Source organism: Cebus imitator, unplaced genomic scaffold, assembly GCF_001604975.1.
Source record: "Cebus imitator isolate Cc_AM_T3 unplaced genomic scaffold, Cebus_imitator-1.0 Scaffold32, whole genome shotgun sequence".
Lineage (NCBI taxonomy): Eukaryota > Metazoa > Chordata > Mammalia > Primates > Cebidae > Cebus > Cebus imitator.
The window spans coordinates 4,865,791-4,893,140 of NW_016107347.1; the positions used below are offsets into that span (position 1 = coordinate 4,865,791).

Sequence of the window (27,350 nt, forward strand, 5' to 3'; positions counted from 1 at the left end):
TTACAAGATGACATTATTTTCCATATGCATTTACCAATTTAAATTCCCAGCAACAGGGTTATGACTTTTCCTGTTTCACAACCTCAGCAAGAGTTGATAGTATCAGACAAAAGTATTTGACTAAGTTTTGTCATTTAATTTGCATTTTCCAGAAAATTATGTAACATGTTTACCTCTTCATGTCTTCTGTTCTGTGACCATCTCTGTTCATATATTTTACTCATTTATCTACTTGGTGCTTCATTTTCTTCTTAATTACATTTAATGGGTTCTAATTTTTTTTCATTATATATGTAAAGTGGGGATATTCCTCCAACTTTCAGGTTTGTTGCTTTCCTTTCCAAGTAACCAGAAATTATTATAGTATATAATAATTTATCAATATTTTCAAATATGGTTGTGTCTTTTTACCTTATTTAGGAAAATTTTCAACACCAGGCCACAAAAATACTTTCCCATATCTTCTTCAAATATTCTGAATCCCTGCCCTTCACACTTATATCCTTAAGGAATTTGTGTTTGTATGCAGTGTAGACATAAACTTTCATATTTTTACATATGATCAAATGTTCTAGCACTACATATTTGCAATATCACTCTGTATTGTGTCTAGTTACCATACACCTGGATCTTTTCCTAGGCTTCTCTTTTATTCAACTGATTTGACAACTTCTGTGTAAATATCATTCTGTCTTAACTACCTTAGCTATGGAATTAATCTTTATATCTGGTAGGGCACATTTTCCTACTTTGTTCTTAAAAATTGCTTTAGTTTTTCTTGGCCTATATGATAATTTTGGTTAAATAGTCTGAGTGTTCTTGAAAAGTATGTTTTCCTCATTTTCGAATACAAAATTATCCTTATTTCTCCAACAGTGTTAAAAGATAGGTATGTTATAGACAAAATTCCAATTCAATGTTGACAGTAAACTTCTCAGTCCATGAAAATACTTTCCTATTGTTTTCTGACTTCTATCATTGTTTGTTGAGATGTCCATGGCCAATCTGTTATTCCTTCACTGGTGATCTTCCATTTCTCTCCAGCTACTTTTAATACTTCTATGTGCCCAATATTCTTGAATTATAATATACTAAGTCTAGATGTGGATTTCTTTTAATTTTTCTTTCCTGGCATAAATTTTTCTTTCTATATCTGTGACTTCATGTATTTCATCAATTCTAAATATTCTCATTAGAGGTTGTATAGATATCATTTATATATACAAATGATATGAATGCTTGGGGCCAAAAATGTTTCAGATTTCAGATGTTTTCAGATTTGGAAATATTTACATATACCTAATGAGATATCCCAAGGATGGGACCTATGTCTAAACACAAAACTAATTTATATTTCACATATACCTTATACACATAGCCTGAAGGTAATTTAATACAATATTTTAGTAATTTTGTACATGAAAAAGTATGTGTTAAGTACTTATGCATGGAATTCTCCACTTGTGGCATTATGTCTGTGCTATAAAGCTTCAGATTTGGGAGCATTTTAGATCTTGGATTTTCAGATTAGAAATGTTAAGCCTGTAATTACTGCTTATCCCCAATTCACTCTATTTTTTCCTTCTTCTTGGACAATACAAAACCCCTAGGGAAACAAATCATCAAAGTGCATGACAACTGTAATAGTATACTAACATACAAGACATAAGAGATAAAGGAGATAATGTAGTCTAAGGCCAAATATGCCAGTAAAAGAGACAAAGATTGCCAGAGTGCATAAAGTTATAAACTCTGGCTACATGCTATTTATAAGAGATATTTAAAACATAAAGATATATAAAGGATAAGAGTAAACAGATTTAAAAGCTATAACAAGCAAACACAAAACAGAATACAACTGGTATAGTTATAAAAATAATATAAAATCTTGCTCTAAGACAAGAAGCACTACTAGAGATAAAGGAGTTATCTTAACAACAATTTCTATTATATATAAATATATAAAATATATATTAACTATACAGTTGACCTTTGAACAACATGGATTTGAACTGCATCCATTTATATGTGGATTTTTTCAACCAAATTTAAATGGAAAATACAGTATCCGCAGGATATGAAACCCACATATATGGAGAACCAACTTTTTATTTGCACAGATTCCACAGGGCTGACTAGGAGATAAGAGTACGCACAGATTGGGCCGGGCGCGGTGGCTCAAGCCTGTAATCCCAGCACTTTGGGAGGCCGAGGCGAGTGGATCACGAGGTCAAGAGATAGAGACCATCCTGGTCAACATGGTGAAACCCCGTCTCTACTAAAAATACAAAAAATTAGCTGGGCATGGTGGTGCGTGCCTGTAATCCCAGCTACTCAGGAGGCTGAGGCAGGAGAATTGCCTGAACCCAGGAGGCGGAGGTTGCGGTGAGCCGAGATCGCGCCATTACACTCCAGCCTGGGTAACGTGAGTGAAACTCCGTCTCAAAAAAAAAAAAAAAAGAGTACGCACAGATTTTGGTATTCATGGGGGGTTCTGGAACCAATCCTCCATGTATAAACCAAGGGAACAACTATACCTATAAAGTTCTATCATATGTAATAAAAAGGTATATATATTCTAAATAATGCACATCCAATAATGTGACCTTGAAATAAAAACAAGTTAACAGAACTGCAAATAAGAGAACAGAAATCCACAATCATTGTGTAAAATTTTTAAACACATCTATCTTAGTCAACTATTTAATAAAACACAAAAACTGAGCCGAGATACAGAATCAAAAAAGATACACAAATATAAAGAATATAACTGGTAATCTTTACATAATGGAACACTTCACCCAACATTATTTATGTAATATACATTATTTTCAGGTAAGTAAGGCATGTTTATAAAAAGTGACCTCATATATTGAGCCATCAGGCAAATTCAATAAATTTCAAAGTACTAAAGTCACACCAGAGTGTGTTCTCTAATAACAATTTAATTATGCCAGAAATCAGTAACAAAAACACAACATTTCCCTTAAATTTAGAAATTAAGAAATACATGAGGGCATTGGGCTAAACAATGCTAATTTACTATATATCAAAACCTATAGGACAGCAATACTTAGTGGGAAATTTATAGCCTGAAAATGTGTACTTAGAAAGACTGAAAATTAATGATCTAAGAATTCATCTTAAGATAGGGCCAGGCGCGGTGGCTCACACCTGTAACCCCAGCACTTTCAGAGACCAATGTGGGTGGATCACTTGAGGCCAGGAGTTTGAGACCAGTCTGGCCAACATAGTGAAACTCCATCTGTACTAAAAATACAAAAATTAGCCAGGCATGGCAGCACATGCCTGTAATCCCAGCTACTCAGGAGGCTGAGGCAGGAGAAATCAGTTGAATCCAGGAGGTAGAGGTTGCAGTGAGCCAAGATTATGGCCACTGCACTCCAGCATGGGTGACAGAGCCAAACTCCATCTCAAAAAAAGAAAAAAACTTCCCAAATCGACAAACTCCTGGTAACAGTGACAAAAAACAAAAGAAGGGACAAATAACCAACATCAGATTAAAAACAGGACATTACTGTTTTTTACAGTAAATGCTACAGACAATTCAGAAACTGTAGAAAATATAGATGAACTGGATGAAATCCGAAAAATATTATTTATCAAATTGAAGAAACAGGATAACTAAGTTATGCTATAACTATGAGTAAATTGTTTCAGAAACTAAAAGCCTTTGCACAAAGAGAACTCTAGGCCCAGTAGCTTTCATTGGTGAGTTCAACTTTAATGAGACATAATATACATGTAATAAAGTGCATGGCTTTAAGTGTAAAGTATAATGAGCTTTGACAAATTGTTTTTTTTTTTTTTTGGAGACAGAGTCTTGCTCTGTCACCAGGCTAGCATGCAGTGGCACGATCTTGGCTCGCTGCAACCTCTGCCTCCGGGTTCAAGCAATTTCGCTGCCTCAGCCTCCTGAATAGCTGGGACTACAGGTGCGTGCACGCCCAGCTAATTTTTGTATTTTTAGTAGAGATGGGATTTCACCATGTTGGCCAGAATGGTCTCGATTTCCTGACCTCGTGATCCACCCATCTCAGCCTCCCAAAGTGCTGGGATGACAGGAGCACCTCGCCCAGCCAACAAACATATGAGAGAACGTATTCTGTGAGACTTCAGTCTTTCAAAAGTATGGAGACTTGTTTATGGCTTAGCATACAGTCTATTTTGGTAAGCATTCTATATGAATTTCAATTGAATTTATAATTGCAGGTAGAGTGTTCTATAAGTATCAATTAAATCAAATAGTTAAGAGTGATGTTCAGATTTTCTATATCCTTCCAGATGTTTTACTAGTTGTTGTATCAGTTGTTGAAAGAGGAGTATTATGAGTATGGCATTTTTCATTGCTTATTTTATTACGGTTTTACTTCATTTATTTTGAAGTTCTATTATTAGGTACAAAGATATACTTAGTTGTTATATCTTTTTAATGAATTGACACCTTTACCATTATAAAATGCCCCTATTGATCTTTAATAATATTATTTGTCTTATATTTGTGTTATTGAAATTGTCTTACTATTCGAAGTGTCACTCTACTTTCATATGCTTACTATTGGCATGATTGTATTTCTTTCTTTTATCTTTTTCCCTTAAACCTCTTTGTGTCTTTATATTAAATACAGTGTGTCTCTAATAGCAGCATATGGTTTGCCCTTGATTTTTTTTATCCAGAATGATCATTTCTGCCTTTTTATTGAAACATTTGTCCATTGACATTTAAAGTAATTTATTGATACGGTTGAGTTCAGGTCATTATGCTATTTGTCTTCTATTCGTATCTGTTTTTTGTTTCTCTGCACTTCCTTATGAGTTTATCAAACTTTTTTCGTATTCTATTTCATTTTAATTCTTCTATTGGCTTTTTTGCTATTGTTGTGGACTGGATATTCCCGCAAAATTCATATCTTGAAATCCTACCCACAATGTGATAATATAGTAGGGCCTGTGGGAAGTGATTAGATTGTAAGGGTGGAGCCTTCATTAACGAAATTAGTGTCCTTGTTAAAAAAGGATCCCAGAGAGCTCTTTTGCCCCTTCTGCCATTTGAGAACATAATGAGAAGATGGCTGTTTATGAACCAGGAACCAGATACTAAATCTGCCAGTGCCTTGATTTTAGACTTCCAGTCTCCAGTACTATAAGAAAAAAATGTTTATTGTTTATACACCACCCAGTCTATGGTACTTTGTTATAAAAACCTAAACTAAGACAGCTATACTTGGTTGCATTATTTTGTAGTGGTTGCTCTAAGGAGGATAGTATGTATCACTAACCTATCAAACTCTACTTAAGAGTTAATAATGTACTGTTTCATATGTAATATAAAAATGTTACAACAAAATAGCTATATTTGCTCCCCTGTCCTTTGTGTTATGGCAGTCACATAGATTATAAACTCTATAATAGCAATTTTTTTTCCTTTAAGCAGCCATATATACCCTTTTAAAATAAAAGAAAAATATATCATCTTTTAAATTCATCTTAATATTTACCATTTCCAGTGTTTCTCATTTCTTCTCCTGATCCAAATTTCCATCTAATGCCATTTTCCTTCAGCTTGGAGAAATTCCTTTAGTATTGCTTAGGGTACAGCTTTTAATGTCATGTTATCTTCATTTTTTATAAATATTTTTTGCTGCATACAGAATTCTGGGTTGATGGTTGACTTTTGTTAGCATTTTATAAATGTCATTCTTTGGTCATCTGGCCTTCACTGTCCTGATACAAGGTCAACCATCATCTGTGTCGTTGTGCAATGTGACATTTTTTTCTTGTCTGCTTTTAAAAGTTTCTTTTTATCTTTGGTTTTAAAACTTTGACTAAGATATGACTGCTTACATATGGTTTTGTGTCTATCTTGCTTTGGATTTGGTGAGGGCCATGAATCTGCAAGTTTGTTTTATATTAAATGTGGGAAATTTTTGAGAAATTCCTCAATTAATTTTATTTGCCCAGGTCAGGCACAATCACTCACACCTGTAATCCTAGCAACTGGGGAGGCTGAGGTGGGTGGATTACTTGAACCCAGGAGTTCAAGATCAGCCTGGGAAACATGGAAAACCCCCTATCCCTATCAAAAATACAAAAATTAGTTGGATGTGGTGGCATACACCTGTAGTCCCACCTACTCAGGAGGTTGAGGTAGGAGGTTCACCTGACCTCAGGAGGTCGAGGCTGCAGTGTATTGTAATCACTCCACTGCACTCCAGCCTGAATGACAGAGTGAGAGTCTATCTCAAAAATAAAAACTGTATTTGCCCTATTCTCTCTCTCTTCTTATTTGGGGACTCCAATTACACTCTTAAAAACACTTGCTATTGTTCTACAGGCTGCTGACACTTGATTCATTTGTCTTCAATCTACTATTAGGATCATTTGGTTTTGGTTTTGGTTTTTAAGAACATTTTACTTTTCAGTTTTAGAACTTCCATTTGATTATTTTCAGTTTCCATTTCTTCACTGAGATTCCCCATCTGATCTTTCATTATGACCATAGTTTCCTTTCTGTCTTTGAACATGTTTATAATAGCTGCATAAAAGACTTTATCTGCTAATTCCAACATCTGGGTTATTTTGTGTTATTTTTTTATTGACTGATTTTTATACTACTAATTGACATGTGTGTTGTCTTCTGTTTGGGGCTAACAAAAATAATACTGCTATGAATATTTTTGTACCTTTCTCCTGACTTTACCTGGAAGTAGAAGAGCTGAATTATAAGATATATGTATCTCCTACATTTATATAGAATATCAACAATTTATGAAAATCCTTACTTGACTTTTTAATCACATTTACATATTTTTAATTTCAAATAATATTAAAGGAAGGTCTAAGATTTTTATGTTTCCTCCCAAAAAGCACATACTTAATACAATGAGAACTGCTGTTTTCCATTTATAATTCAAAAACTATTTATTGAATACTTACTGTCAGTCATTGTTCAAAGACTTATTAATAAGATTACAAAATACGGCTTTAATATCAGGAGCTTACACTGTAGAGCTTTAATTTGTTTTATACAAGTAAATGGTTCTCAATCCCCGTTTGGAGCAGGATAATCACACCTAGACGTAGGGAATATGACCACACACAAACAGCTCATGCATGCACATATATTCTTAAGCTGCTTGAATACAATTTTCATTTTATATTGTTACGGTATAAATAAGTGGCATAAAATTTCTAAATTCTCATCTATCTATTAGTATTTAAAAAAAACAAAAATAAAGATGCCAAATACCTTTATCTCATAAACATTCAGTTGCTTGCTTTCTGCTATACCTTTTTTTTTCAAGGCCTTATTCTGTTAAAAGTAAAAATAAATATATTTAGTACTAAAGTTATTCAAACCCACCTTTCCACTGATTTTGACTTAAATTACTAAAGGAAGGGAAAGCATTATTCTCTAAAACTATGGTGAAAATATCAGTTTGATTTTGAGAATATTTATAAAAAAAAAATACATACCTCCTGCTGAAGTTCTTCAATACGTTTGTTTTTATTTTCAACTTGTTTCCTTAAATTGTTACGCTAAAAAATTATGAGAAATTACAACTATTTTATTCAGTATTCCAGTCAAAACAGGCAATTTCAGACTAATAAAAATATTGCATAATGTACTTATAAAGACCACTTCAAAATCATGGTAATTCCATTAATATAAAAATTATACTATAATCACAAATTTTAATAAAGATCATCTAAATACAAATGCAATCATAGCTCACTGCAACCTCCAACTCCCGGGCTCAAGTGATCCTCCCACCTCAGCCTCCCAAAGTGCTGGGATTACAAGTGTAAGCCACTATACTCAGCCTCAGTATCCCTTTTTTAAAAAAAAAATTATCTTTGTATATGAAATTATGAATATGTTAACTAGCATGATTTAATCATTTCACAATGTATACATATATCAAAACATCACTTTGTATGCCATAAATATATATAATTTTTCTCAGTTAAAAAAATCATTTTCATGTTGCTGCTTATATGTCAACATTCATCATTCTTATCTTTATGATGTTTTATCAGCTTTCCCAGTTTATCTTGAATTTTTTAAATTGTCGTATATAAACGTTTATAATCTATTAAATATAGCTTTCACAAACATTTGTTAATTCTGAACTTTGCAACCATCAGAAAAGGATAGCCATTATCTCCATTTGAGAGATGAGGAAACTAAGGCTCAGATAGGTAAAATGTATATAAAGTAACAAATGTCTGAATTAAGGTACCAGATTGGGGGGAAAAAGTATAATGAAATTCAATGTCATACAAAATATCTGGAAATATTTACAGCCTGGATTCTTTCTGGGAATCTGTTTCAACAAGTAAGTTGAAATCCAAATATGGAAAACTGAAATATGCTAAAAATTTGTCATGCATTTCATTTTTTTCCTTAAATCATCACTAATATTTTGTATATTGGCAAAATAAATTATGTTTTAAATTCTTAAGGGAGAATTTTATTTTATGTTAAAAATGAAATTCATGTTTTTCTCCATGACAAACAACAGGCTTAATGATCTGCAATGGCCTCTGTTACAAATTTTTAAGTAGTCAATTACATACCAAGTATTTAGTAGATTAAGTTCATTTTTTCAGGTTGAATTTAACTAATATATATGAACTAAAAGAAAAATCGCTTTTCAGAGAGGAAAATGTGATATAGTGTAAAGAATGCAGAAGACCAGCTCTGCTACTTTCTTAGTCATGTAATCTTTTGAAGGTTTTTATCCTTTGGAGGTCTGATTTCCCAATTCATAAAATAAGAGCAATAATGACTTCCAGTTAAGCAAGATAACAAGAAAGAACCTAGAATGCACTTGGTCTATTTAAGCCCTTTAAAATGTTAGCTCATCTCATCCTTGAACTATTCCAATAGTTTTACAGCTCTCAAAAGTGTAAATATAATTTTAACAATCCTCATGTCAAAATTCTTCAATGACCTCAAACTCCTAAATATAGCTTATGTGGCCTTAAATGATTCACCCTCATCTTTCCCCACCTTCATCTCTCCATGCTTACCCCTCCCTACCCTCATCTTTCCTCACTCTCCCCACTACCACCATTACCTTACACTCCATCTTTCAGTCACAATGAACTTTTTGTAGTTACTTAAATATGCCATGCTCTGATACTTTCAGACTTACCCATACAATGTTTATATATTTTCAACTTAGAATATTATCCTCCCTGCTATACTTGTGTCCACCACCTGCCCTCGACTAATTCCTATTAATCTAAGGCTTCACATTGAATGTGACTTCTTTCAGGAAGCATGCCCTAACTCAAGTTTGGATTACATGTTCTTTCTACAGACTCTAATAGTATCCAAATAGGGGGCCTCTGTTTTGGTCTGGCCAGCACCCTTTCCTACAAGAACTACTCTACTATAAAATCCACAGTAGTCCTGCTCAGGTCATGATATTTGATGGGGGCTAACTCTATCTCTGTGAATGGACATGCAGCTCAGGCTTAGCCAGGTTACTCTATCTCCTAGCTACAATGATTGGCTCAGGATTAAATATGAACTAAACTAGGCCAGAGTTCTCACCAAGATTTTTTTTAGAACTTTCAGGACTACTTTTAGTAGCCTTCCTACTAATTCCAATGCCTTTCATCTCTCCCCATTTCATTCTCAAATATTAAAAGGTGTCACCTCCCCATTAAAAAACTTTACTTAGATCACTACTATGTCCCAAATAAATGAAATCCAAATGTAACACCCAGAACAGTATCTGGCACATAGTAGGTGGTCAATAATATTTGTTGAACAAATGAAAAAAAATACAATCAAAGATCTCATAATCTAGATCGAGCTTTCTACTTTGGCACAATTTTCTTCCATTCTGTATAATATGTTCTATAATCATGTCACATACCTTGTACTATTCCATTTTTATGACATTCTTCCCTAAGAACCTTATTATCTTAATTTGTTATCATACTCACCAAAGCATGACACAAACTTATTAAACTATTTGTTATCCATATATTTTATATTACTAAAGTATGAGCCTTTTCTTTAGCCTAAAAATGTTAAGTATACATTAAATATTGTGCATATTTTAATAAAAAATCAGAATTATGCCACTATTTCTTCTAGATATAGATCACATATTAATAGTAAAATTATCCAACTTTTCCTAGATATTTAAGGTTGATGGCTGATGACAGTCTCTAGATCACTATTATTTGTACAACATTATACTTTTTTTTATTTTAGACAATGGTGTTGCTCTTATGATTTGAAATTTGGTAATAAAATTTATTATTAAATATAACATACATTTTCTTCACTCTTGTCCAATTTACATTTAACTTCATCTCTTTTCTGTTTTAGCTCTTCTCTCACATATTCCAGTTCATTTCTAAAAGAAAATGGAAGAGTGACATTATAATAAAAATTATTAGATATAAAGATCTCAAATAATCAAAATAAGGAAGTTTCAAAGACCACATTATTTAACCAAATGTAAAATCCAAAACTGAATACTTCAGAATATAAGTACAAACAAGAGTCCCCAAACATGTGGAAGTCATCTAAACAACTAATGGATTAAATGGAAACTTAAAATATAAAAACAAGTTAGTTAGAAAATAATGAACAAGGAAACATTACATATCAAACACTATGTTATAAATTCATCATTGTGTTCAGAAGTAAATTGATGGCTTTAAACGTTTTTATAGTTTTAAAAAAGAGAAAGATAAACTAAATATCAAAATACAAAGCAACAGGGGCAGAGCTGCCAAAGGCCAGAAGAGCCCACCCTTTGTACCAGTGTTCCCTGTATGTCACATATGGAGTCAAAGGAGATTATTTTGGAGCTTTAAGATTTAATGACTGCCCTGCTGAGTTTCAGATTTGCATGGAGCCTGAACTCAATTCTTCTGGTTGATTTCTCCATTTTGGAATGGGAGTATTTATTCAATACCTGTATGCCCATGGTATCTTGGAAGTAATTAACTTGTTTTGATTTTACAGGTGGAAAGGACTTGCCTTCTCTCAGATGAGACTTTGGCCTTTGGACTTTTGAGTAATGGTGGAATGAGTTATGACTCTGGGGAACTATTTGGAAGCCATGATTGTATTTAGGAATGTGAAAAGTATATGAGATGTGGGTAGGGGAGGTGCAATGATATAGTTTGGATATTTGTTCTCACCCAAATTTCATATTGAAATACAATCCCCAATATTGGAAGTGGGGACTGATTGGAGGTGTTTGAATCAGGGGCAGATCCCTCATGGCTTGAGGATGTTGGCAATAGCGAATTCTTGCAACATTTGGATGTTTAAAAGTGTGTCCTCCCCACCACTCTTGCTCCTGCTTTTGCCATGTGAAGTGCCTGCTCCTTTTTTGCCTTCTACCATGAGTAAAAGTTCCCTAAGGCCTTCCAAGAAGGTAAGCAGGTGCCATCACCATGCTTTCTGTATGACCTAGAGAACTATAAGCCAATTAACCTCTTTTCTTTAGAAATTACCCAGTCTCAGGTATTTCTTTATAGCAATACAAGAATGCTTAGTAGACATGCCTACAAGATCTGGAAAACAGCCTCAAAAGGGCAAATCTAAGAGTCATTGGACTTAAAGAGGAGGTAGAGACAGAGACGAGGGTAGTAAGTTGATTCAAGGGCATAATAACAGAGAACTTCCCAACCTAGAGAACCATCTAAATATTCAAGGACAAAAAGGTTATTAGAACATCAAGTATATTTAAACCAAAGAAGACTACCTTAAGGCATTTAAAAATCAAACTCACAGAGGTCAAGGACAAAGAAAGAATTCTAAAAGCAGCAAGAGAAAAGAAATAAATAACATGCAGTATGTCAGGCAGAAGACTTTTCAATGGAAACCTTACAGGCCCAGAAAGTGTCATGTCATATTTAAAGTGCTAAATGAAAAAGCTTAGACCCTAGAATAGTATATCCAGTGAAAATATCCTTCAAACATGAAGGAGAAATAAAGACTTTCTCAGACAAACATAAGCTAAGAAATTCCATTAACACCAGATCTGTCCTATAACAAATGTTAAAGAGAGTTCTTCCATCTGTAAGAAAAGAATGTTAATGAGCAATAAGAAATCATCTGAAGATATACAACTCACTGGTAACAGTAAAACCAGAGTATTATAACAATGTAATTGTGGACTGTAACTGGTCATATCTCTTTTTTAAGACAGAGTCTCGCTTTTGTCGCTCACTGCAACCTCTGCCTCCCGCGTTCAAGTGATTCTCCTGCCTCAGGCTCCTGAGTAGCTGGGATTACAGGCACCCACCACCACACCCAGCTAATTTTTGTACTTTTAGTAGAGACAGGGTTTCATCATCTTGGCCTGGCTGGTCTTGTACTCCTGACCTCTGGTGACTCACCTGCCTCAGCCTCCCAAAGTGCTGGGATTATAGGCATAAGCCACCACGCTCGGCCTATCTTAAATAGGAAGACAAAAAGATGAACTGATGAAAACTAATAACAATTTTTCTAGACGTAAATATAATAAAATATAAATAAAAACAACAAAAATTTTGTTGTTTTTATTTATATTTTATAGGGAAACAAAGCGTAGAGTTTTTATTCGTTTTCTCTTTGCTTGTTTATTTGCTTATGCAATCAGTTAACTTGTCATCAGTTTAAAATAATGGGTTATAAGATATTTGCAAGCCTCACTGTAACCTCAAATAAAAAAAATACACAACAAATAAAAATGAAAAAGTAGGAAATTAAAACATACCACCAAAGAAAATGCCTTTACTATAAGGAAAACAAGAAGGAAAGAAATAAGAAAGAAGAGACCACAAAACAACCAGAAAACGAATAACAAAATGGCTAGAGTAAGTCCTTATTTATCGATAACGTTGAATGTAAATGGACTAAACCCTCCAATCAAAAGACATAGAGCAACTGAATGGATAAAAAAACAAGATTCAACAGGCTGTTGCCTAACAAGAAACACCTCTTCACCTGTAAAGATACACAGACTGAAAATATAGGAATGGAAAAAGAAACTCCATGCAAACGGAAACTTAAAAAGAGCAGAAATAGCTTTATATATATATATTTGTTTATATGGCTATATTTACGCCATGTTATAGATTTCAATACAAAAACTATAAAAAGAGACAAAGAAGGTCATTATATGATGACAAAGAGATGAATTCAGCTAGAGAACATAACAATTATAAAGATATATACACACAACACTTGAGCACACAGATACATAAAACAAATATTATTAGAGCTAAAGAGAGATAGGTTCCAGTAAAATAACAACTGCTAACTTAAACACCCCACTTTCAGCATTGGACAGATCATGCAGACTTTGATCATCCAAAGAAACATCAAGCAATCTGCACTTTAGACCAAATGAACCTAATATATATTTACAGAACATTTCATCCAACAACTGTGAATAAACATCTTTCTCCTAAGCACATGGAACATTCCTAAAGATAGACCATATGTTAAGCCACAAAACAAGTCTTAAAACATTCAAAAAATTTGAAATCATATCAAGGATATACTCTTGACTACAATGAAATTGAACTGAAAATTAATAACAAGAAGAATTTTAAAAACTGTAAAAACACATGAAAATTTAAAAATATCCTACTGAATGTTTAGTGGGTCAATAAAGAGATTAAGAAGAAAATTGAAAAATTTATTGAAACAAAGGATAGTAGAAAGACAACACACTGAAACCTATGGGATACAGCAAAAGGAGTTCTAAGAGGTGTGTTTATAAGTGCCTATGTCAAAAAAGTTAAAAAAGTCAAACAACCTAATGGTGCATCTTAAAAAACTAGAGAAAGCAAGAGCAAACCAAACCCAAATTAGTAGAAGAGAAGAAATAATAAAGATCAGGGCAGAAACAAATAAAGAAAGCAATACAAAATATCAACAAAACAAAAGTTGTTTTTTTGAAAAGATAAAATTGACAAAACTTTAAGAAGATGAACTAAGAAAAAAAAGAGAAGACCCAAATAAATTTTAAAATGGAGATGAAAAAGGAGATAGTATAACCGGTATCTCAGAAATTCAAAGGATCATTAGGGGCTACTCTAAGGAACCACACGTCAATAAATTGGAAAACCTAGAAGAAATGGATAAATATCTAGACACACACAACCTAACAAAATTGAACCATAAAGAAATTTAAAATGTGAACAGATCAAAAGCAAGTAACGAGATCAAAGCTACAATAAAAAGTCTCCTAGCAAAGAAAAATCCAGGACCTGATGGCTTCACTGCTGAGTTTTTCAAAACATTTAAAGAAGAGTTAATATCTATCCTGCACAAACTATTCCAAAAAATAAAGGAGGAGGGATTACTGCTAAACTCATTGTGTAAGGCCAGTATTACCCTGATACCAAAGCCAAATAAAGACACATTAAAAAAAAAAAGGAAACTAAAAGCCAATATCCCTGATGAACATTGATGCAAAAATCTTCAACAAAATACTAGCAAACCAAATTCAACAATATAGTAAAAGGATCATTAATCAGAACCAAGTGAGACTTATTCCACAAATGTAGGGATGATTCAACATATATAAATCAATCAATGTGATACATCATATCAACACGCTATAGGGCAAAAACTATATGATCATTTCTATTGATGCTGAAAAGCATATGATATAATTCAACATCCCTTCATGATAAAAACCCTCAAAGAACTGGGTACAGAAGGAACATACTTCAACATAATAAAAGCCATATATGGTTGACCCACAGCTAGTATCATACTAAATGGGAAAACACTGAGGCCTTTCCTCTAAGATCTGAAACAAAACAAGGATGCCCACTTTCACCACTGTTGAATTCAACATAGTACTGTAGGTCCTAGCTAGAGCAATTAGAAAAGAGGAAGAAATAAGGGGCATTCAAATTGGAAAAGAAGGAAAATTATCCTTGCTTGCAGATAATATAATCTTATACTGGGAAAAGCCTAAAGATCCCACCAAAAAAACTATTAGAACTAATAAGCAAATTCAGGAAAGTTTCAGGAAAAAAAAATTAGTAGCATTTTTATATGCCAACAGCAAACAATCTGAAAAATAAATCAAGAAAGTACTCCCATTTACAATAGCTATAAATAAAATTAAACACCTAGAAATTAACCCCACCAAAGAAGTGAAAGATCTTTACAATGCAAACTCTATAAAATACTGACGAATGAAATTGAAGAGGACACAAAAGTAGAAAGATATTCCCTGCTCATGGATTGGAACAATCAATATTGTTAAAATGTCCGTACTACCCAAAGCAATCTACAGATTCAGTGCAATCTCTATCAAAATACCAATGACATTCTTCACAAAATTAGAAGAAAGAATCCTAAAATTTATATGAAACCACAAAAGACCCAGAATAGCCAAAGATATTCTGGGCAAAAAGAATAAAACTAGAGGAATCACATTACCTGATTTCAAATTCTACTACACAGCTATAGTAACCAAAACAGCATGGCACTAGTATAAAAACAGAAACACAAACCAATGAAACAGAACAGAAAACTAAGAAACAAATCCATATATCTGCAGTGAACTCATCTTTGACAAAGGTGCCAAGATCACACATTGGGGAAAGGATAGTTTCAATACACAGTGCTGGGAAATCTGCTAGATATCCATATGCAGAAAAATAAAATTAGACCCATATCTCTTACCATATATAAAAATCAAATCAAAATGTATCAATGACTTAAATCTAAGCTCTCACGCTATGAAATTACTAAAAGAAATCATCAAGGGAACTCTCCAGGACATTGGACTGGGCAAAGATTTCTTGAATAACATCCAGCAAGTACAGACAACCAAAGCAAAAAACAGGCAAATCAGATCACATCAAGTTAAAAAGCTTCTGCACAGAAAAAAAAAAAATCAGCAAAGTGAGGAGACAACCCACAGAATGGGAGAAAATATTTGTAAACTATCCATCTGACAAGGGATTAATACACATAATATATAAGGGCCTCAAATAACTCTATGGGAATAAATCTAATAATCCAATGGAAAAAAATGGACAAAAGATCTAAATGGGCATCTTTCAAAAGAAGACATACCAATGGCAAACAGGTATATGAAAAGGTATTGAACATCATCAATCATCAGAGAAATGCAAATCAAAACTAAAATGAGATATCATCTTACCCCAGTTAAAATGGCTTTTATCCAAAAGTCAGGCAATAAAAAATGCTGGTATGATGTGGAGAAAAGGAAACCCTCATACACTGCTGGTGGGAATGTAAGTTAATACAACTGCTATGGAGAATGGGTTGGAGGCTCCTCAAAAATAGAGCTACCATGTCATCCAGCAATCCCACTCCTATGTATACACCCCAAAGAAAGGAAATCAATGTATCAAAGAGATATTTGCACTCTGTTAATTGCACTGTTCACAATAGCCAAGATTTGAAAGCTACGTAAGTGTCCATCAACAGATGAATGGATAATGAAAATGTGATGCATATACACCATGGAGTACTATTCAGCCATAAAGAATAAGATCTTGTCATTTACAACAGTGCAGATGAAACTGGAGATCATTATGTTAACTGAAATAAGCCAGGTAGAGACAGACAAACTTTATATGTTCATGTATTTGAACGAGATCACACCACTGCACTCCAGCCTGGGCAAGAGAGCAAGACTCCATCTCAAAAAAAAAAAAGAAAAGAAAAGAAATGGTAAAATCACAAAAGACAAACCTTTCATATAATAAAAATTTCTCTGAAGTTAAAGGAAAACAACAGGTTAGGGAAAATATATGCTATAAATAAGCCACACAAAAGATTAATATATTTTTAGAAGCTTAAGCAAATAACCTCAAAAGATTAGAGGACAATGGGTATAAGCAGATAATTTTAAAAAGAAATTCTAAAATCAAACTTGAAAGCTTTGAAAGCTTACCCAAAAAATAAAAATCACAATATATAAAAAATGACTTATTCTTATCTTTTAAATTATGAATAAATTAAGAATACCCAATATTAATCAAAACATTTTAGGACCAGCATTTTCCTATAATATTTGTTGTATTGTATGGTTTTTAATTGATACAACCTATTGGAAACTATTTAACCATCAAACCATTAAAATCACTTTTACTATGATCTAATATATTCTACGCTTAAATCTTATCAAATTCAAAATAAGGAAAAAGTATTTATGTGCCAAAATGTTTACTAGTATTATTTATGACAATGAAAAACCAAAAATTTAAATATCCAAAAGAAAATTTGCTCAAATACTGTCATTACATCCACTTGAATAACTGGTAGATGGGCATTAGATGACTGTGTAAACACACAGAAACATTAATAATGTTAAAAATAATATTAAATGGAAAAACCACATGTAAAATTATATATATATAATTATAAGCAATGACCAAATACATGCTTTAAAATATAGAGTGGGTATAAATACTCCATTAGAATACTTCATATGATTAGAAGTAATTTTCAAAATTTCTCTTCTATATTTTAGGAAATGTAATTAGTATATTTTCTTAATTAAATATTAAATAATTAGAAAGTTTATGATGCTTTAAAATTTCTTTGTCTAATCTCACTAACTTTTAACACTAAGTATAAAATAGACATTATTATAATTTTATTTTTTGGCAGGATTCCACAACATTGATATATGTCTAATATTTACTTTATACAATATTCAACATCAGTTCAATTTAAATTAATGATAAAAGTTAATAGAAAAGAAATATCAAAATATTTTGCCAGATAAAAAAGGCCAATTTGTTAGTCTTGCCTTAATTGTGTTTCTGTTTCTTCCAGGTTTTCTATTTGTTTCAACATCCTTTCTTCTTGCTTTTTGCTATTCTAAAGAAATAATGTTGTTTATATCAATTATTTTGTTTTAACAAAAATAAAATTTAAACTACTATTTAAGACCTTTATCTGTTAGCATAAAATTTATTTAGCTATATATAAAGCAAAAAAAAAAAAAAATGAGCTTTTCAACTTGTATAGTTCCATACTACTTTTTAATCCTTACTTTATTTTCCCAACAATCTCTATATAACAGTTAACAAAACATGATTCATTTGGTTCCCAGTGCTAGAGTCTGTATCCTTTGTTCATATTGTCACTTCAAGTAATGTTTTCCATTCACTGTTACCTACTGAACTCAAATTCATCTTTAAAGACCAAAATCAATGCCATATTCTTTCTGAAGTCTTCTCTTTATCCAAAGTAGAAGTGATCCTGCGAACTTTGATAACACTTCGTCCCATTAACAACACATATGACAAACTAGTTTGCTTAAGTTATGTGAGAAATTACTGTTTTTATTGTCATAAGTTCTTAAAGAGAAAGGGTGATATTTTATTTATCATTGTATCCTCCACAATCTTATATGACTTAAATACCTATTGACTAAATACTTTTTTAAAATCTTGATGCTTAAAATTAGATTAACTTTTTTCTAGGAGTAGCCTCTACGTTAATCAGAGGGTAGTCTCTGTAGCACATTACCACCCTCTAAGACTAATATGCATATTTTTCTTCTAAAACAAAGTTTTAGCTCTAAAGCAATCAGACTTTAAAGTTCAAAGGATCTTTAGAGGTCATCTATTCTAACCTAACTAATTTAAAGGAAACTAAGTAACCAGCACTTTTTTGTCAACTCACATTAATATCTTCTTGCTGTTTCTTGAGTTCTAGGATCATATCACTTATTTCCTGTGCGAGTTCTTTGTTCTCTAGTGAAAGCTTGTTGCAGCATGAAGTTAATTCAGTATTCTTAAGCCTATTTTTTTAAAAAAAGTCATACCAAAATATTTACAAATGAAATGACATAATATGGAATTTAATTCAAAATAACGATAGAGGAAAGGGATGAAGGGCTTGAGGAAAAACACGAAACAAAATTGACCACTGGTTTATAATTCCTGAAGCTGCATGATAGGTTAATCATTACATTATTCCTTCTAATTTACATATTTTTGAAATTTTTCTTTAGTAAATTTTCAAATATCACACAATATATTTCCTTGCATGTTCCCTGTACTCTCATCCTTTCATACTTTCCACAAATTTTGAAGAGTACATTATTTTCTTCAATAATTTTTTCCTATCCATTAGACTGTCTTTTAGAAGTTATTTCAAACTTCTTATAACTTGATTAAAGCAGTACATGAGGCATGAGCTACTATAAAATAAATATTTTCATTAAAATAAATAAAACTAGGTTTAACTTTTGTGCACAACACCTAACTTGGTCTTAAAAGGTCTCAAATGTTCTACCTCGGAAGAGAAATTATTGCTGTATTGGTTTCATCCAGTATCAATTTTAAATGAAGCCAGAGGAATATGTGTCTCTACACAGTGATTTCAGAAGCATCTATTATCTATTTCTACTTAATGATACTGGAAATTCATTAAAGAGGAGATTGTTTCACTAAGCCATGAAAAGCAAATATATCAAGGGTAACATACATTTACACTAAAGCACAAATAACTAACCAGCCCATTCATTAAAAAGGACCTCTTTTTAGTTAAAATATAAATTTTATACATAAGTTCTATATATTAGTTAATATATGTTTTACCTAGGACCTTTAAAACAATACTATTAAAAGGGTACCAGAAATAGAGAATTAGATGAAAAGGGAGAGGATGCTGCATAAACTGTTTACTTCTCATATTTAATCTTGCACTGAGAAGCCACCAAAAAGGGAAAATCATGCTCACCACCATTAGACTGGCTACCTGAATTTACTTTTCTCTGAGTAATAACACAATAATAATTTCCCCCACTTTCTCTCCAAATTAAGCTTACTAAATAGGTAAAATCACCCAATTAAATATTTTATTCAGACAATGTAAGAAATGAATTTGTATTTTGATACTTTGTCAACAAAAACCTATGAAATAATTTAGCAAAACAACCAAAATAACTAGTTAGAACTGAAAATGATTATTTTTATGGGGAACTAAATACCTCTAAGGAAAGTAATGCATTGATGATCTAAAGTGGTTCTCAACTTTGGGGTGTACTCTTTTTTTATGTCAGTGATATGTACTTTCCTTAGCAATGAAATTGGCACATTATTTTGATCTTAAGCATAAAATGCAATTTCAAATCCATTCAAATAAATATTAAATATAATTTACTAAATTATTATTTATTACCAGAAACCTTAGGAATTGAGTGCGTAAGCTATTTTTAGATAGATGGAAAACATACTTCTCATTTTCAAGCTCAGTTTTCAGATCTGTAACCTGTTTTGAATAATACTGTTCACTCGTGGTAATGGCAGTTAACTGTGTTTCCAAATCATGTACGTCTTTCTGCAAAACACACATATATAATGAGGCAAGTGTTTTTCCAATTTTCTGATTTAAAAGGTACAGTCACTGTGTAATTAAGTCATATATTTAGCAAAAATTTGGCAGGTTATATCAAATATTTTAAACTTGAGTAGATTTAAAGTGAATAATCACTACAACGAACAATGACATATTCAATATAAGTAAATTCTATTTTGATACTGTAAAGTTCAACCAGTAAAATATTTATATATTATAAAATATTGTTACTACTCTACCAAGTAATTAATTTCAATTAAAATGTTATATTACCAAAGAGAAATATATTAATTGATGAAATCAGGTAGTATCTTAAAAAACTAAAATGTTCTTATTATAAAAAGACAAGATATAATACTGTCATGGACTGAAAACAAACTTTAAGATACAAATTCTTAAACTATAACATGAACACTATAAAAAGTATTATAAACTAAGAACCTAACTTAATGAAGGCTAAATTTCAAATATACCAATTAAGAAATACTTGGCTAGGCATAGTGGTGTGGTTCTACAATCCTAGCGACTTGAGGGGATGAGCCAGGAGGCCAGAAGTTCAAAACGATAGTGCACAATGATTGTGACTTTGAACTAGTGAGACACTGTCTCAAAAAAAAATACTGAAGACATCAAGAAATAGAACTATTATAAACCATAGCATAATGCATTGTGTTGATATTTTAAATGTTGATCTTTCTCACATTATAATATTTTATAATTTTATAAAATATATAAAATGTATAATATATTATAAAATTGTCTAGATGTGTTTTAAATCAATCATAAATATATTAAATATAATAATAAATGCTTTTGAAAGGAATTTTGTGAAGAAATTTTCACAAAACAATAATCCATAAATCTATATTATAATAACAAAATATTTAAAATAAAAATGTTTCCTTAAACAAACCTCTCTGGTTTGGAGAAGACCAATTAGTTCTTGTTTTGTTTCTTTTAATTCTTCAGCAATCTTCTCAAATTGTTCCTTTTCATATAAAAGCTTTTCCTTTTCTCCCTATTTATAAACATTAACAAATCAGGAGTGCCAAACCATACACATATTCAAAGTAATAGAACTGCCCAAATAGAGCTGTAGAAAGAACTATGAGCTTCCCCTTGGCCAAAATTCTTCAAAAAGAGATAGTCAACATTAAGTAAATTCAAAGACTAAACATGATGACAGAAAATTTAATGGACAAAGCCCTGGAACACAATCATTAATTCTTTAGTTACAGATGATTAATTTTTAATCATTCCTTTTACTATCCAACACAGCATATATTTATGAACTCACTTTTTACTTTGTCTTCCCAAGCATGACATCACAACAATTTTATAAAAGGTCTCACAATAAAAGGTTCTATATTATTAACTCTAAGGACTACTAATTGTAGTTAAAGGGTTTGAATTTTATCTATAGACAATGTGGAATCATCATAAGTTTTACTGTAACAATATCATCAGTATATTTGTGATTGTAAAAGATAACACTAGCAATAGTACTGAAGAAAGCTTAAGTAGGGTGAACCTAAAAACAAGAAAGCCAGTAATGAGACTACTGTGCAAAACAAATGCAAGATGAAAAGGGTTTAAATTATGTCAAGGACTATGGAGACAGATTGATAACAATAACCATGCTTACACGTTTTTGAATGACTTCTATATGACTAGCCTTCACTAGATGCTTAAAATATATTTTCATTCCTTATACTACTCTATGGAAGTTAGATGTTTGTGTCTCCATTTGACAGATCAAAAAATAGAAGCAGTCTTTTAGCTTTTAGTATGCCACTATAATCTCATGCCTAGAGATCAACTCTCGCACTGAAAACCACTATAAACTCTGGACAAAATATATAAATACATATAAATATATATGCTGTGTGTGTGTGTGTGTGTGTGTGTGTGTGTGTGTGTGTGTGTGTGTGTGTTGTAGACAGTGGGGGAGAGAAAGGGAAAGAAAGCAGGAGGGAGAGGGAGAGAGAGAGAAAGAGAGAGATAGAAAAAGACATATATATAACATAAGACTTTTAACAAGTGAAAAAAAAATTAACACAAGTGGCTGGAAGAGGAGCGAGTTTGTCAGTTTTGGGTAGCTTTGTCCCACTGGTGAAATGTCACTGCTAAGCAGTGTGGTATAGGCAGCTAAAACTACAATAGAAACCCCACCATCTCTCTTGCTGGAGGAAGCTGGTAGAACAACGGAAAGGAGCCCTGGGAACCATGACCAGCCGCCAGAATATGAAGAAGAAATCATACAGAGCAAAGAACCACTGAAAGTAATCTCCTGATTCTATGTATGAATACCACATAAATTTAAAAACAACCCATGAAGCATACATTCATTTACAAGTCAAAAGTAGTACATCAAAGGCTCAGAGAATTAAACTAAGATTTGAAGCACCATTCAGAGAAGGTGAAATAAAATTTATTTCTGGGGCCGGGCGCGGTGGCTCAAACCTGTAATCCCAGCACTTTGGGAGGCCGAGGCGGGTGGATCACGAGGTCAAGAGATCGAGACCATCCTGGTCAATATGGTGAAACCCCGTCTCTACTAAAACGACAAAAAATTAGCTGGGCATGGTGGCGCGTGCCTGTAGTCCCAGCTACTCAGGAGGCTGAGGCAGGAGAATTGCTTGAACCCAGGAGGCGGAGGTTGCGGTGAGCCGAGATCGCGCCATTGCACTCCAGCCTGGGTAACAAGAGCGAAACTCCGTCTCCAAAAAAAAAAAAAAAAAAAAAAAAATTTATTTCTGAATCTAGCAAGCTGATAATAAAACAAAAACATTTACATTATTCAGACGAATATAATAACCTTAACAATGTTCTGAATATAATCCGAAATTACTCAACATACAAAGAACTGGTAAAATGTCAACATTCTCAAGGGAAAAGGCAACAAATATATGCTAACTTCAGTATAACCAAGATGTGAGAACTTTAACAGATGGGAACTTTAATGCAGCTAATTCAATTATACTCAATCAGGTATAGGAAATATTCTTAAAATGAATAAAAAGATAGAAAATCTAAGGAAAGAAAAAGAAAATAAGAACAAATGGAAACTTTAGGACTGGTAAAAAATTTGTGGGGTGCTTACAGGGGCACAATGGAGATTATAAGGAAAGAGACATTGAATCTGGCTATCAGAACAACAGAAATGATAGTCTGAAGAACAGAGAAAAAATATTGGAATAAAATAAATAGCACCTCAGGAACCTGTGGAATAATCTGAAAAGACCAAATCAATGTATAATTGTAATCTTAGAAGGAGAAGACAGAAAAAATAGGGCAGAAAAATATTTAAGTGGCCATAACTTCCCATATCTGAAAAAAGTTAAAAATTTACAGATTTGGGCCAGGCACAGTGGCTCATGCCTGTAATACCAAAACTTTGGGAGGCCGAGGTGGGCAGATCATGAAATCAGGAGTTCAACGCCAGCCTGGCCAATACAGTGAAACCCCATCTCTACTAAAAATACAAAAATTAGCTGGGCATGGTGGTGGATGTCTGTAATCCCAGCTGCCGGGGAGGCTGAGGCAGAAGAATCACTTGACCCAGGGAGGCAGAGATTGTGGTGAGCCAAGATCACGCCATTGCACTCCAGCCTGGGCAATTAGAGTGAAACTCCATCTCAAAAAAAAAAAAATTTACAGATTTATGAAGTGCAGTGAATCTCAAATATAATAATTCAACTTCACTTACATACTGCTGAAAAATCAAAGTTAAGGAGAAAATCTTGAAAGTATGTAAGTTTCTCATTAGAAAACAGAGGATCAAAGACAATATGACATCATCTTTAAGGTGCTGAAAGAAAAAAAACGGTCAACCAATGATCCTATACCTAAAAAACAGAAAAAAAAAAAATCCTTCCAGAAATAAAGAGTAAATAAATAATATATTCAAAACGAAAAACTAAGAAAATTTGTCAGCAACAGAAAATTTGTCAGCACTACAAGAAATACTAAAGGAAGTTCTTTAGGCTGAACGAGAACATTATTGGAGGTAAATGTGGATCTTCAGGAAAAAAATGAAAAATATCACAACTGGTAAATATTGGAGTAAATATAAAAAAATCATTTTCTCCTCAAGTTATTTAAAAAAAATGTATGACTACTAAAACAAAAATTATAGCACTGTCTTGTCAAAATGTAAATGCATGTAGGTGTTATATATGACAACTCTAGCATAAAGGACAAAGTGGGAAAAGGATATAAATCGTCAAAAAGTTTCAACATTTAACATGAAGTGGTACAACATTAACTCAATATAGACAAGGTAATGGATACATGTTATAACCCCTAGAACAGCCACAAAAATAAATGCAGAGAAGTATAGATAAAATACCAGTAGAAAAATGGAATACCAAGAAATGTTCAAATAACCAAAAAGGAGGCAGAAAATTTAAAAGAGAAACAAAATAAAAGGAGCAAACAGAAAACAACTTTTAAATGGTGAATTTAATCTAAGCTACATCAACACTTAAACAACAATTTTTAAATGTATCAATGGTCTAAATTAGCAGTGATTGTTGGAGTGCGTAAAGAAGGAAGACCCAATTATATGCAGGCTACATATAAACACATATGTACAAATAAAGTCAAATATAGGTGGAAAGCTAGTTAAGAAACATGGAGTGGCTATAATAATATGTTAAAATAGACTTCAGAACAAAAGAATATTATCAGAAATATATCAGAGGGCATTTAATTATAATCAAAGGGTCAATTCATCGAGAAGATATGGTAGTTATATATAAATGTGAAGCTTATAGTGGAAGTTCAAAACACGACGCAATCACTGATAGAATTAAAGAGATAAACAATTCCAAAATCATACTAGTTTTAACACTCTTCACTCAATAAATAATAGAATTAAACACAAAAGTTCAGTAAAAATCATATATTTGTACAACACCATCAGCCAACTGAATCCAATTGACATCTATAGAACACTCTACCTAACAATAGCAGAATACATATTACTTTCAGTGCACATGAAACATTCACTAAGATATATCATATCCTGATACATGAAACAAACCTTAACAAATTTTAAAAAATCAAAGTACATTTTCTGACCATAACAAAGTTAAACTAGAAAAGAATAACAAAAAACAACAGGAAATCCTCCAACTGCATGTAAAATAAACAACAGACTTCTAAATGGGATTTTAAAAAATCCTCAAGAGAAATTTTAAAACATTTTAACCTAAATGAGAATACAACATATAAAAATTTGTGAAATGCAGCTGAAAAGGTGACTAGAGGAAATTTATAGCATGCAAATGCTTATAGAAAAGAAAGGTCTCAAAACAGTCTAAACTTTCACCTTAGGAATCTAGAAAGACAGCAAAATAAACTCAAAGCAGCAGAAGGAAGGAAAAAATAAAGATATGAGCAGAAAACAATGAGATTGAAAACAGAAAAACAATAGAAAGAATCAATGAAATAAAAACTAATTATTTGAAAAGATCTATAAAATTAAGAAACTTCTATCAAGACTAACAAAAAAGGGGCCAGGCACAGAGGCTCATGCCTGTAATCCCAGCACTTTGGGAGGTCAAGCAGGTGCATCGCTTGAGGTCAGGAGTTCGATACCAGCCTGGCCAACATGGTGAAACCCCATCTCTACTAAAAAATACAAAAAATTAGTAGGGTGTGGTGATGCATGCCTGCAATCCCAGCTACTCAGGAGGCTGAAACAGGAGAATCACTTGAACCTGGGAGGTGGAGGTTGCAGTGAGCCGAGATTGTGTCACTGAACTCCAGCCTAGGTGACAGAATGAGATTCCATCTCAAAAAAGACAAAAAAGAGAAATAACACAAGAAACACTATCAGTAATAAAAATAAAGTAATCCTGCAGACCCTACAGATATTAAAAAGGATAATGGGGAATGCTACAAAAAACTCTATGCACAGAAGTTCGACAACTTGGATGAAATGGACTAATCCCTTTAAAACCAAAAACTACCAAAATCATTCAAGATTAAACAGGTAACCTGCACAGTTCTTTAACAATAAAAACCATTAAATCCATAGTGAAGATCTTGCCAAAAAGAAATCTCTAGGCCCAGGTGGTTTCACTAGGGAATTCTACCAAATACTGAAAGAAGAAATTACGCCAATTCTACACAATCTCTTCCAGAAAACAGAAAAGAAACAAAAGCTTCTGTGGTGCCTAAAACAACTCTATCTTGTAAGCTAATCTACCATGTTAGCTTCTGCTTAACCCCTGTTCCAGAAAGGCCTCTGAGATTTCCAGTTTATCTATTGTTCCTTGTGTACAAGAAGGTACTTCCTGTAAATCCTACCCTTAGGGCATATTCCTATGTATTTCCTCTGAAGCACATGTGACCATCCTCTAAGGTGTATAATCCTTGGGTCTGGGAGATAATGATGCAGGGATTCACCATTTTGTCTTGCCACCACTTGAGACACATATGGCTTCTGTTGGTAAGACCCTATTAAATGTTTCCAAGAAACTGGATTTGTCAGCCTCTTCCTTCCACCTCTAAGCTTCTTTGAACTTTGGGATAGGTTTGCAAATACCTGCCTGTGTGAAACAGCTTTCCAGTTCATTTTACAAAGCCAAAACTACTATTACTATTACTTTGTCTCCAAAACTACTCACAGATAACACAAGAAAAGAAATCTACAGGCCAATATCTCTTATGAACTCAAATATTAAAATCCTCAGCAAAATATTAACAAATAAAATTCAGTAATATAGAAAAAAAGTACATTACACAACACCAAGTGGGGTTTCTCCTGGAAATGCAAGGTTCGTTCAATCTTTGTAACTCAATGAATATACCATATTAATGGTCTAAAGAAGAAAACCACATGATCATATAATTGACACAGAAAAAGCATTCAACAAAATTCAACATCCATTTATAACAAAAACTTTCAGTGAACTAGAAATATAAGGGAACTTTCTACAAAAAACCTACAAGTAACATCATAACTTAATGTGAA

At 32.6% G+C, this 27,350-nt stretch overlaps 1 protein-coding gene across 1 annotated transcript in view; it reads right to left on the minus strand.

Moving 5' to 3' along the window:
• SYCP1 (synaptonemal complex protein 1) overlaps nucleotides 1–27,350 on the minus strand; it is a 117,711-nt gene that overhangs the window by 39,441 nt on the left and 50,920 nt on the right. Inside the window, exons 17-23 of the mRNA XM_017524211.2 lie at nucleotides 21,279–21,383; nucleotides 20,244–20,347; nucleotides 18,686–18,803; nucleotides 17,805–17,875; nucleotides 10,322–10,403; nucleotides 7,498–7,560; nucleotides 7,271–7,333 (exon numbers count right to left, since the gene is read on the minus strand). Coding sequence (XP_017379700.1) covers nucleotides 7,271–7,333; nucleotides 7,498–7,560; nucleotides 10,322–10,403; nucleotides 17,805–17,875; nucleotides 18,686–18,803; nucleotides 20,244–20,347; nucleotides 21,279–21,383 — 606 coding nt within the window. The remainder of the gene's footprint in view (nucleotides 1–7,270; nucleotides 7,334–7,497; nucleotides 7,561–10,321; nucleotides 10,404–17,804; nucleotides 17,876–18,685; nucleotides 18,804–20,243; nucleotides 20,348–21,278; nucleotides 21,384–27,350) is intronic.